Source organism: Microtus pennsylvanicus, chromosome 7 (genome assembly GCF_037038515.1).
Source record: "Microtus pennsylvanicus isolate mMicPen1 chromosome 7, mMicPen1.hap1, whole genome shotgun sequence".
Lineage (NCBI taxonomy): Eukaryota > Metazoa > Chordata > Mammalia > Rodentia > Cricetidae > Microtus > Microtus pennsylvanicus.
In genome coordinates this window covers 123,292,835-123,305,565 of record NC_134585.1, presented here as the reverse complement: position 1 = coordinate 123,305,565, position 12,731 = coordinate 123,292,835, and the positions used below count along the sequence as shown (strand labels likewise).

Here is a 12,731-nt window from a genome sequence, read left to right as displayed (position 1 = left end):
GCTTATATTGCCATACATAGATATAATATATAAGTATAGTTTTATATATTGTTGATAATGAAGGTACAGATGGTGGGTTTTCAGAAAAGATTGTTTACTTATTTTTGTCTATGTATATATGCCTGTGAGTTTATGTGCACCACATGCATACAGGAACTGACAGATGAGAAGACATTGCATTTTCTTCTAATTGAACCCCATCCTTAGCAAGAGCAGCAAGCAAGCAATGCTCTTAACCACTGAGCCATCTCCCAGTATCAGTGCATATGTAGTAGTGACTTTTTTCACTCCCAGTATTTTGTTGTTTTTATTTTATTTTTGAGATAGGACCTTATCTTGTTTCTAAATCTGTGCTAGTTCTCACTATGTAGCCCAGACATGGCCGCAAACTCCAAACAATCTTTTTGCCTTGGTTTTCTTTTTTTTTTGGGTTTTTTTTTTCTTCTTTTTTTTTTAATATTTTATTTATTATGTACACAATATTCTGTCTGTGTGTGTCTGCAGGCCAGAAGAGGGCACCAGGCTTCATTACAGATGATTGTGAGCCACCATGTGGTTGCTGGGAATTGAACTCAGGACCTTTGGAAGAGCAGGCAATGCTCTTAACCTCTGAGCCATCTCTCCAGCCCCTTGGGGTTTTTTTTTTTTTTTTTTGGTTTTTTCAAGGCAGGGTTTCTATGTGGTTTTGGAACCTGTCCTGGAACTAGCTCTTGTAGACCAGGCTGGTCTCGAACTCACAGAGATCCGCCTGCCTCTGCCTCCCAAGTGCTGGGATTAAAGGCGTGCGCCACCACCGCCCGGCTTTGCCTTGGTTTTCTAACCTGTTTGTGTGTGTGTGTGTGTGTGTGTGTGTGTGTGAATGTCTCATACCTTATGTTAATAACCATGCCCAGCTACTTACAAATACTTTATTTTTTTTTAAATATATTTATTTATTTATTATGTATACAATATTCTGTCTGTGTGTATGCCTGAAGGCCAGAGGAGGGCGCCAGACCTCATTACAGATGGTTGTGAGCCACCATGTGGTTGCTGGGAATTGAACTCAGGACCTTTGGAAGAGCAGGCAATGCTCTTAACCACTGAGCCATCTCTCCAGCCCCCTTACAAATACTTTAAATACACACTTTTTTTTTTTTTTTTTTTTTTTTTTTTTGGTTTTTCGAGACAGGGTTTCTCTGTGGTTTTGGAGCCTGTCCTGGAACTAGCTCTGTAGACCAGGCTGGCCTCAAACTCACAGAGATCCGCCTGCCTCTGCCTCCCAAGTGCTGGGATTAAAGGCGTGCGCCACCACCGCCCGGCTTAAATACACACTTTTATATGTCACTGTAGTCTACAAGCGTTTGCTATCATCCATCAAGTTGATAGACCACAGAGTTGGCCTTATCTCTTTTAGACATCTAATTTATTTTCAGTGTTTTACTATTAAAGGTGTCACAGAGAAACCCTGTCTCAAGAATCAAAACAAAACAGATAAGCCATCTCACCAGCCCTAAGTAAAGATGGTCGGTTGTGGTGTACACTTTTAATTCCAGCACTCGAGAGACAGAAGCATGCATGGTCTACAAAGTGAATCTAGTACAGCTAGGCCTACATACAGAAATTCTATCTCAAAACAACAAAATAAAACGAAGCAAAAAGTCACTAGCAGGGCTATAGAGATGGCTCAGAGGTTAAGAACCTGTAACTCCAGTTGCAGTGGTTTCTGATACCCTCTTCTGACTTCCTTGGGTACCAGACATGCACATTGTTCACATATGGCAAAATACATATAAAAAAAGAAAAAAAAATTTTTAAATTATTAAAAAGTTAATTTTTTAAAAACTATTTATTTTACGTCCCGGCCACAGCCTTTCCTCAATTCTTTCTTCCCAGTCCCTCTGCCTCATCCTCTCTCTCCTAACCCCCAATTTCCTCTTCTGTCTCCATCCAGGAAAGGTCAGGTCTCCTATGAGTGTCAATAATACATGGCATATCAAGTTGTAGTTAGACTAAGCACCTTCCTATGTATTATGGCTGGGCAAGGTGACCCAGTATGAGAAGTAAGGTCCCAGAAGCCAGTAAAAGAGACAACTGTCCAGCAATATCATACATGCAGAAGGCCTAGGTTGTCCTCATGCCGGCCCCCTGGTTGTCAGTTCAATCTCTGTGAGCCCAGGTTAGCTGATTGAGACCCTCTGGCTCCTACGCTCCTTTCTCCTCTGCAGGATTCCAAGCTTCACCTAATGATTGGCTATAGGTCTCTGCATCTGCCTCCATCAGTTGATGGATAACACCCCTCTGATAACAATTGGTCGAGGCACCAATTTGGTCATAGGAAGATGACCAGTTTAGGTTACTTATCCACTATTACTAGGACTCTAAGCTGGGGTCCTCCCCAAACTGATTGCTCATATTCCCATATAATTTTTTTTTAATGTCATGAATTAGCTAGGCATGGTGCTGAACACCTACCTGTAAATAACCCTTGCATTTGTGAGGCATAGGCGGAGACTGTTGGTCCTACATATAGCAAGTTAACAGACCAACTAAGGATACATATTGAATTTTAAAAGTAAGTATGTTTTTGAAGGAGATGGTGGTACGTGCATTTAATCCCACCACTCAGGATGAAGAGGCAAATGGATTTTCAGGTCAAGGGCAGCCTGGTCTACAGGATGAGTTCTAGGACAGCCAGGGCTACACAGAGAAACCATGTCTTTAAGACAACTCAGGGCCTTTGGAAGAGGAGGCGATGCTCTTAACCACTGAGCCATCTCTCCAGCCCTGGTTTAATTTTTTTTTTTTTGTCTACTATTTATCCTTTATATGTTGTTGGCTTTTTGCAGTTTTCTTACTCCTAAGGACATAGAAAAGAAGGAGCTAAGCCAGGAGTGAGTCTCACTGGCAAGATCCTGAGCTGTCCTAGCAACACCAGAACAATAAGATGGGACCAAGTTGCTTTAAAATGTAACCACAATCCTCGTTAGTATAGTGGAAAAAAAAAAAAACAAAGAAAATGTAACCACAAGGGTGCTGGAGAGATGGCTCAGAGGTTAAGAGCACTGCCTGATTTTCCAAAGGTCCTGAGTTCAATTCCCAGCACCCACATGGTGGCTCACAACCATCTATAATGAGAGCTGGTGCCCTCTTATGGCCTGCAATTATACATGCAGACAGAACACTGCATACACAATAAATAAATAATTAAAAATAATAATAAAATGTAACCACAAAATTGACATTTAAACATTTGCCATATTAAATACATTGATTCCTTTGTATCATTTTTATTGGCATAGGTATTACTTTTATTTTTCACATGCTGGCCTATATTCAGTCCTAACAAACCTCTCACTTAAACCACTACTAGAAAATAACCCTAAGGTGGCTGGAGAGATGGCTCAGAGGAATAGAGCACTGGGCTGCTCTTCCAGAGGTCCTGAGTTCAATTCCCAGCAACCACATGGTGCCTCACAACCATCTGTAATAAGATCTGGTGTCCTCTTCTGTGCTACAGGAAACATGAAGGAAGAAACCTATATACATAATAAATAAAAATCTTTAAAAAGAAAAAGAAAATAAGCCTAATTAAAAAACATTGTCAAATGAGTGTCGTGGGAGGCTGTTCACTACAAAGAAATAAGTGTGACAGACGACAAGATGAAGGTGATAGATGCATTAGTATGTAAGAAAATCAAAGGTATTATTGAATAGATACCTACTTAGATTTTTCAATTAACCCATGATAAATTCTTCACTAAATGAAGCTATCTAACATGTGTCTTTGTCTTATATGTTGATATTATTTAAAATTGTGTCCTGGCTGCCCTGGAACTCACTCACTGTGTAGACCAGGCTGGCCTCTATCTCAGAGAGATCCACCTGCCTCTGCCTCCCAAGTGCTGCGATTAAAGGCACGCACCACCTCTGCCTGGCTTCATACACGGAATCTTTAAAACTCAAAAGATCCAGAAATTTTTAAAGGTGTGGTGATGCATGTCTAAAATTCCAACAGCTAGGAAGGCAGACAAGAGGACTGGACCACACAGTGTGATTCTCCAGCTAGCCATTCCTTCCAGAGTTAGAAATTGTTATTGTTGTGTATAATGTATATATGTGTGGGCATGTTTGCCTCAGGGCACTTATAGAGATCAGCTGATGGGAACTCTGTGGAGTTGATTCCTTCTCCTATCTTTGTAGTCAACTTGGATCAGCAAGCGTATACAGCAAGGACCTTTATCCCACTTAGCCATCTTGCCCACCATCTTAGAAACTTTTCAAAAACAAACATTCAAAAGACATTTAAACTCCTGTCGTCTGTTATATTCAAAATCTTTTGCTTGGCTTCATTTTAATTGCCTATAATTCCAGCACTCAGGAAGTTGAGTCAAGAAGATCAAAAGTGGATCTCGGTGGTTAAGAGTTACTTGTTGCTCTTAGCAGGGAACAGAGTTCCCAGAACCTACATGGTAGTTCACAAACATCCATAAATTCAGTTCCAGTGAATACAGTGCCCCCTCCTGGCTTCTGCATGCACAAAGCACTCACATGGTGCACATCCATACATGCAGACAAAACACTCATGTAACATAAAATATGTTAGTGCACACCATTAATCCCTGCACTAATGAGGCAGAGGCAGGTGGAGCTCTGTGAGTTTGAGGCCAGCCTGCTCTACATAGCAAGTTGCAGGACTACAAAAAGAGGCCCTATCTTCCTGTTTGTGTGGTATGTTTGTGCATAAAAATAAATATGCATTGTATATATATGAAAGATACATTCCAGGCCAAACTACACTATGTAGAAGACTCCAGTACTGTCTGAACTGCACAGTAAGACTTTGCTCAAAATAGAACAAATAAAACCAAAGGAAAAGTCTGTAAATCTGTAAATGGCCGTGAACGGCTACAAAACAAGATTTTAGTGTAAAGATGGTGGAGTGTTCAACAATAATTAGCATGGAAATCAATAACAGAGGGCCAGCATGATTGGTCAGCAAATAAACATGCTTGATACCAAGCTGAAGACCTGAGTTCAATCCTCATCACCTACTTTTTGGAAGGAGTGCCCAACTCCTTTGACATGTACATAAGTGCTGTGACACATAGTTCACCCCCCATTTCATACAATTAGACAGCTAATAAAAAAGTGTTACTTAGGAGTGATATTCTTTCCTCCCTGTGAAGCAGGATTTATCTGTGAAACTAGTTGACCTGGAACTCTCTTGGTGTAGACCAGGCTGGCCTTGATCTCATAGAAATTCGCCTGCCTCTGCTTCCCAAGTGCTGGGATTAAAGGCTTGCTCCACCTTTCTCTTTATTTACTACTATGTTTTCCTACTCTCAGCAATTCTTTCTCAGGTTTTTGTTTTGTTTTGTTTTGTTAAATCTATGTTCCCAGCCGGGCGATGGTGGCGCATGCCTTTAATCCCAGCACTCGGGAGGCAGAGGCAGGCGGATCTCTGTGAGTTCGAGACCAGCCTGGTCTACAGAGCTAGTTCCAGGACAGGCTCCAAAACCACAGAGAAACCCTGTCTCGAAAAACCAAAAAAAAAAAAATCTATGTTCCCAGTAGGGTATGGTAGCCTATGACTTTGAGCTTAGCACTCAGGAGGTAGAAGCAAGTAGATCCTTGAGTTTGAGTCTAGCTTAGTCTACAGAATTCCAGAACATCCAGGAATACAAAGAAAAAACCTTGTCTTGAAAAACTCAAAAACGAACGAGAACAGCAATAGGAAGTCTGGAGTGTCTGCGATCATAACACCCTAAAGGCATCCAATCTCATCAGAAAAACTAGAGGGTTGGCAGTTTTATGTAAAGCATCATCTGTGATCCAACTCAAAATAATGAAAGTTAACTTTTGAATTATATCATTTTCATATTGGATACTTACCTACTCTTGTTAAAGTTGTTTCATGGAGTAAATTTAAAAATAATTTGATGGTATAAAATGTGTGCAGTAAAAATATATTTGGTAAATTGACTACAATTATTATTTTCTAGAATGATCTTTGCTGAGTGTTCCCCTAACACTTGCCCGTGTGGTGAGCAGTGCTGTAACCAGAGGATACAGAGGCATGAGTGGGTGCAATGTCTGGAACGATTTCGAGCTGAAGAAAAAGGTTGGGGAATTAGAACCAAGGAACCCCTGAAAGCTGGCCAGTTCATCATAGAATACCTAGGGGAAGTTGTCAGCGAACAAGAATTCAGGTAAATGAAATTCTGATAAAATGATGATTCTGCAAGGTGAAGATAGTGAATTAAAGAAGTGAACTTTTATGTTACTTTAATCATTAGTGATTTGGTATCAATAGTGTGGTGGGGAGAATAGCTGCCCTCCAGTTTAATCATTGATCGGTTTTTGATTATTTCTCTCTTCTTCAGGAACAGAATGATTGAACAGTATCATAATCACAGTGACCATTACTGTTTGAACCTGGATAGCGGAATGGTGATTGACAGTTATCGCATGGGAAATGAGGCCAGATTCATCAACCACAGCTGTGACCCAAATTGTGAAATGCAGAAATGGTAAGAAAGCATAGAAAGGTGAATTGAAGTGTGCAGAACGGTAGGTATCGAGGGCACCCGAGGTTGGTCTCCTGCTATCATGCAGTTTACACACAGCATCTTGGGAAGTTCCATCTTACCAAGTCCTTCAGGAAGAGTAAGCTTTTGCTGTTTCTTTAGGTTATCTTAACTACTCCTACCAGAAAAATAGAGCAGTCGTGTAATACTGATCCTAAAGTACTTACTGAATGCTTATTGTATGTTAAGTAACCACGTTGTATATATGTCATTTTATTTAGCCAGGCTATATTTCAAACTTACTTACTCCAGTAGATTTATCATAAGAGACCAAAAAAACAAAAAAAAAAAGAGGTGAAATGAGGTTCTTTGTCTTAAATGGTCAAATCTAATTGAGAAGGAAAAGAATTTTATCAAAGAGGCATTGAAGGGCTGGAGAGATGGTTAACAGTGAAGAGTACATACTGTTCTTCCAGAGGACAGAGTTTAATACCTAGCACTTGCAGTTCTAGCTCTGCTTCTACTGGCACCTGCCCTCACATGCACATGCCAACACACAGACACATACATACATGGGACATGTCTGCGTTCCGTTCCCTCAGAAAGCCAAGGCAGGGTGACCAGTGGTTTAGAGTATCCTCCGCTCTTGCAGAGGACCTGAGTGTGGTTCCCAGCATCCACTTTGGAGGCCTTACAACTCCCTATAACTCCAGCTCCAGAGGGTAAGATTCCTCTCACCTCCCATGACAATCTGAATTTGATTGTTCCAGAACCCACATGGTGGAAGAAGAGATCCAAGTCCCACAAGCTGTCTTCTGACCTACACACACACACACTGTGGCATGCACATGGACTCACACGCAGTTAGAACAGCTTCATCTTTTTTATTTCATGAATTTTATTAAATTAAGGTGTAATTCACATACACAAAAATACAGGTTTTAAGTAATTTTTACCAATATATTCATCCACAAAATCCGCACCCCTATGTAAACAAAACATAGCAAACATTTCAGGAAGTTGAGAGACTTGAGATGGAGCTCTGTGGTAGAGCCCTTGCTTAGCAAGCACAAAAGCTGGACTTCATCCCTAGCTCTGTAAAGTGAAAGACTAACACAGAAAGAAAACAAACAGAAAGAGCAAAAGGACAGTGAGGCTGCTCAGCTAGTAAAGATGATTCCTAAATTTCTACCAAGCCTGATAACCCTGACATTTGATCCGTGTTCCCGTAGATTTTCCCACATGATAGAAGGGAAAAAAAGGCTCCCAATAATTGTCCCCTACCTCCACATGTGTGCCATGACACACACATGCACACACATATACACATGCCCAAATAAAAAAATAAATGGTTCAAAAATAATAATAAAATGAACTGGGTACGAGAGTGAACATCTTTGTTTGACATAGGTCTTTCTCTAGACTAGGCTGTCTTAGAACATGCAGAGATTCCCCCTGCCTCTGCCTCCTCTGAGTGCTGGGATTAAAATCATGTGACCTCATGCTTATCATGAATTAATGGATTCTTCTTAAATTCTTTTTTTTTTTTTTGGTTTTTGTTTTTTTCATGACTGGGTTTTTTAACTATTATGAAACTTGCTCTTCAGGCTGGCCTTGAACTCAGAGATTTTGTCTGCTTCTGTCTCCTGTGTGCTGGGATTAAAGGCATGCACCACCACTACTTGGCATAGCTTTGAGATTTTTTTTTAAATTTATTTATTGGGTTTTTGAGACAGGATCTCCTGGATTTTCTGGATCTCAGTATGTAAACCAGGCTGGTCTTGTAGTCACAGAGATATACCTTCCCAAGTGCTGAGGTTAATGGTATATGCCACTACACCCAGCTCTAAATACCTTTATTTAGGAAAAGTTAGAGGACAAGGGAATAACACATTTTCTCAAAAATGATATCATAACTAGAAACTCGGAATAGATACCTTAAGAAATTGAGTCTAGAATTAAAATCATGTACCAAAAGAAATTTGAGACCCATATCTTTACTAATAACACTTAGGTATACTTTTTGTTTATTTTGTTTTTATTTGGTTTTAGATAGGATTCCCTGTATCCCAGGCTGGCCTTGAGCTTTCCATTTAACTGATGGTGACAGTGAGGTTTTCATTAATTTGTGTGTTTGTTTATTTGTTATCGTGTATGCATACTAATGGCACAGAGCACGTGTGGGTGTCAGGGTACTACTTTTTAGACATCAGTTCTCTCTACCGTGTGGGTCCTAGGGACTGAACTCAAGTCACCAGTCTTGGTAGCAATTGTCTGTACCCACTGAGCCATCTTGCAGTCGTCAGACCTTGCCTTGAGGTTCTGCTCCTCCTCTATGTAATTCAAGTCTAAACTGGTAAAGGAGACCATTTTCGAAATGGTGGGGACTAGGGCTATCATTATGGTGAAATGGCTTATTGGGTAAAGGCACTTGCCACCTAGCCTGAAAGACCTTCATTGAGTCCGTAGGACCCAAATTGTGATCGAAGAGTATTAACTCTCTGGAATTGTCCTCTGAGGTCTTCATGTGCTGCACTCATAATAAAGTTGCACAATTCATACATGTTCAATAAACAAAAATAAAAAACCTGACAACTTTAAAGATTTTTGTCAACAACTTGAATTCCCCTTTGTAGTGAAGGCCCTAACTAAGTGATGCAGTGAAAAACAAGAGGGAAAAACGGAATGGGATGCAGAGACCTGTGCACCCAGCAGTTTGCATGGGGTGCACACCTGCGATTCTTAGGAAGGCGCTGTCTCAAAGAACCCATACCATCAAAATAGAAATTACCCGGGACTGAAATACAGGCCAAACAGTATAGTGCTTGCCTAGAATGTCCACAGCCTTAGGTTTGATCCCCAGCAACTCATAGACCACACTTTGTGGCACAGCTCTATAATCCCAGCGCTCAGGAGTGGAGGTAAGGGATCAGAAGGTCAAAGTTGTCCTGTACTCCAAATGATAGTGATTGTAGACGTGGAGATTTTGGTACTGTTTTCCACTTCCAGTGTGCTAACGACCAAGTGCAAGGTAACGCTTGGACTGAAGAGGGCCCAAGTTCAGTTCCCGTCACTCACGTCAGAGAATCCAGTGTCCCTTTCTGGCCTTCAAAGGCACTTGCACACACAGGGTATACACTCCTCTATGTCCGTACACATAAAGACAGCTGAGTACAAGTATAGGTACACTCATTTAATCCTAGCGTTTGGGAAGCAGAGGCCAGCCATCCTGTGAGTTTATATCTTTATAATAACTTCATTAAAGACTAGTCTCTTGGGCTGGAGAGGTGACTCAGAGGTTGAGAGCACTGGCTGCTCTTCAGAGGTCCTAAGTTCAATTCCCAGCACCCACGCAGTGGATCACTACCATCTGTAATGAGATCTAGTGCCCTCTTCTGGCATGCGGGCATGCATACAGGCAGAACATTGTATACGTAATAAATAAATCTTTTTTTTTGGGGGGGGGGGGTTTAAGACAGGGTTTCTCTGTGGCTTTGGAGCCTGTCCTGGAACTAGCTCTGTAGACCAGGCTGGTCTCGAACTCACAGAGATCCACCTGCCTCTGCCTCCTGAGTGCTGGGATTAAATGTGTGCGCCACCATCGCCTGGCTAAATAAATCTTTTTTAAAAATTAAAAAAAAAAAAGACTAGTTTCTTAAAGCTAGGATTTGGATCAGCAGTCATTTGACTATTCTTCCAGAGGAACTGGTCCATTGCCCATGCAGCAGCTCACGATGGTCTATGACTCTAGTCCCAAGGGAGCCAACACCTTTTTCTGACCTTAGGGAGTACCAAGCACCTATATGGCACACTTATATGTATACAAACAGGCCGAACACTCACACATATTCAGTACTAGAAAAGTAAAAGTCCTTAAAACCTAAAAATAGATCTAAAGAAAGTTAGACCTTTGTGGTAAGATCCACCAAACAAAACTTTATGAACAGATAGGTCTTATTCAAGGGCTAGGTATCAATCTTCATATCTACTCGTCCACTACAAATTTTGAGACTAGCTTGAATTATGTAGTGAGACACCGACTCAGAAAAAACAGGGGAGGGTGGCTAAGGAAATAACCTTGGTTACTAGAGTACACAGATATGAGAACCTATTGACGCATCCCTAGCACCCATGTCAAAACCCAGGCATGGTGGTAACATGGTTTGTGACTAGCACCGGGTAAGTGGAGACAGGCAGATTCTGAGAAGCTTGGTGGCCAACCAGCCCAGCCAGTCAGTGATCTTGCTTTCAGTGAGAGATCCTATACATTCCAGGAGCCAATCAATAGGGAGGAGAGAAGAGGGACTGGAGATTACCATCACATATGCATGTGTGCAAAACAATGTTTCTGAGTGAAAAATAGGGCTGGCTAGTAGATAAAGGCATTTATTATCAAAGCCAAACATCCTTAGTTTCATTTCTCCTAATTGGAAGATGGGAGCCAACTCCTGAAAGTTGTTCTCTGACCTCTATAGACACTGTAGCAGATATATACACCTTAAACATAAGATAATATAAAAGAAAGTAATAGTATTTCAGCAGCATACATACTAAAATTGGAATGATAGAAGATTAATGTAGGCTTTGCTTAAAGATGTCATGCAAATTAATTAAACAGTCCATACTTTTAAAAATTATAATAGGCACTGGAGAGTTAACTCAGTGGTTAAGAATGTTTACAACTCAGTTCCCATACTAAACAGCTCACATCTTCCTGTAACTCCAACTCAGGGATCTGATGCCTCTGGCTTCCTCCTGTATACATACATACATACATAAAATTTAATGTCGTGTTATCAAGTTGACCTATAAGTTCAAATATACATCATTTTATTTTTGACAAGCCCATTGCTAACATATATATAAAACTCGTCTGGGCATGTTAGTACATGCCTTTAATTCCAGCCCAGCACTGACAAGAAGAGACAAGGTGAGAGCCATGGGCCTGAAGAGATGGCTCAGTGCTTAAGAGCATTGGCTGCTTTTCCAGGTGACTGGCATTTGGGTCCCAGCATCCATGTGGTACTCAGTAATCTGTAATTCTATTTCCAAGGGATCTGACACTCACTTCTGGCCTCTGCAGGCAGCAAGCATGCATGTGGTGAATAGATATACTTGTAGCAAAACACCCATAGAGATAAAAAATAAAATTAATTTATTTTTTAAAAATGGTTGAAAGCAGACTCATCTGAGTAAGACCCTGTCCAAAAATTTTAAGATGGTAAGTTATATATGAATTAATGCAGGGCAAATACAGAAGAAAACAAAAGAAACTAGATGGAGCCGGGCGATGGTGGCGCACGCCTTTAATCCCAGCACTTGGGAGGCAGAGGCAGGTGGATCTCTGTGAGTTCGAGACCAGCCTGGTCTACAGAGCTAGTTCCAGGACAGGCTCCAAAGCCACAGAGAAACCCTGTCTCGAAAAACCTAAAAAAAAAGAAAAGAAAAGAAAAAGAAACTAGATGGGAAAAAAAAAGTAAGGACTTAACCAAATTTCAGACCTTTAATAGTTTTCTGTCCTAAGACACATGTGATAGTAAGTTTCCAGAAAGATTGCGCAGGCTGTTTTCTTGGACTTGGGAGATACAGAAGGTAGGTATAAATACCTCAAAAAGGATTGACCATGCTTTTTTCAAACTGAATTTTTTTCAGTTTGATAAAATTAATATTTCTAAAGTTTAGCATGGTGACACATGTCTATACTCAGACATATTGGCCTATGTAGTAAACTGTCTCAGATACTCAAGAGTGGGGTGGATTGATTTCTAAGAGCACTCTCCTCACAACTAAGACAGCCCTAAGTCTGATCTCACCCTTTATCCTAGTTAGGGCTGCTACTGCTGTGATGAAACACCATGACCAAAGCAACTTGGGCAGGAAAGGGTTTATGTCACTCTGTTCATCATCAAAAGGAGCAAGAGCAGGAACTCAAGCAGGGCAGGGACCTGGAGGCAGGAGTTGATGCAGAGGCCATGGAGGGTGCTGCTGGTCTAAGAATATGGCCTTCAAAAATTATTAGGTATGTTCAAGGCATGTATAGCTCTTTGATCAGTCTTGACACCTGTAGGGGCTGCTGAGAGCAGGACTTCTAGGCTGGCTATGAACAGTGTCTCAGCCATAATGAGAGCCTGCCTTCATTCATTCATTCATTCATTCATTCATTCATTTATTTATTGCTGGCTATGAACTGTCTCAGAGCCATAATGAGGGCCTGCCTTCCTT

At 40.9% G+C, this 12,731-nt stretch overlaps 1 protein-coding gene across 1 annotated transcript in view; it reads left to right on the top strand.

Annotated features, from left to right (window-relative positions):
- Positions 1–12,731, top strand: part of Ash1l (ASH1 like histone lysine methyltransferase) — a 143,390-nt gene that overhangs the window by 89,916 nt on the left and 40,743 nt on the right. Inside the window, exons 11-12 of the mRNA XM_075978509.1 lie at positions 5,985–6,191; positions 6,366–6,512. Of these exons, the coding sequence (XP_075834624.1) occupies positions 5,985–6,191; positions 6,366–6,512 (354 nt within the window). The remainder of the gene's footprint in view (positions 1–5,984; positions 6,192–6,365; positions 6,513–12,731) is intronic.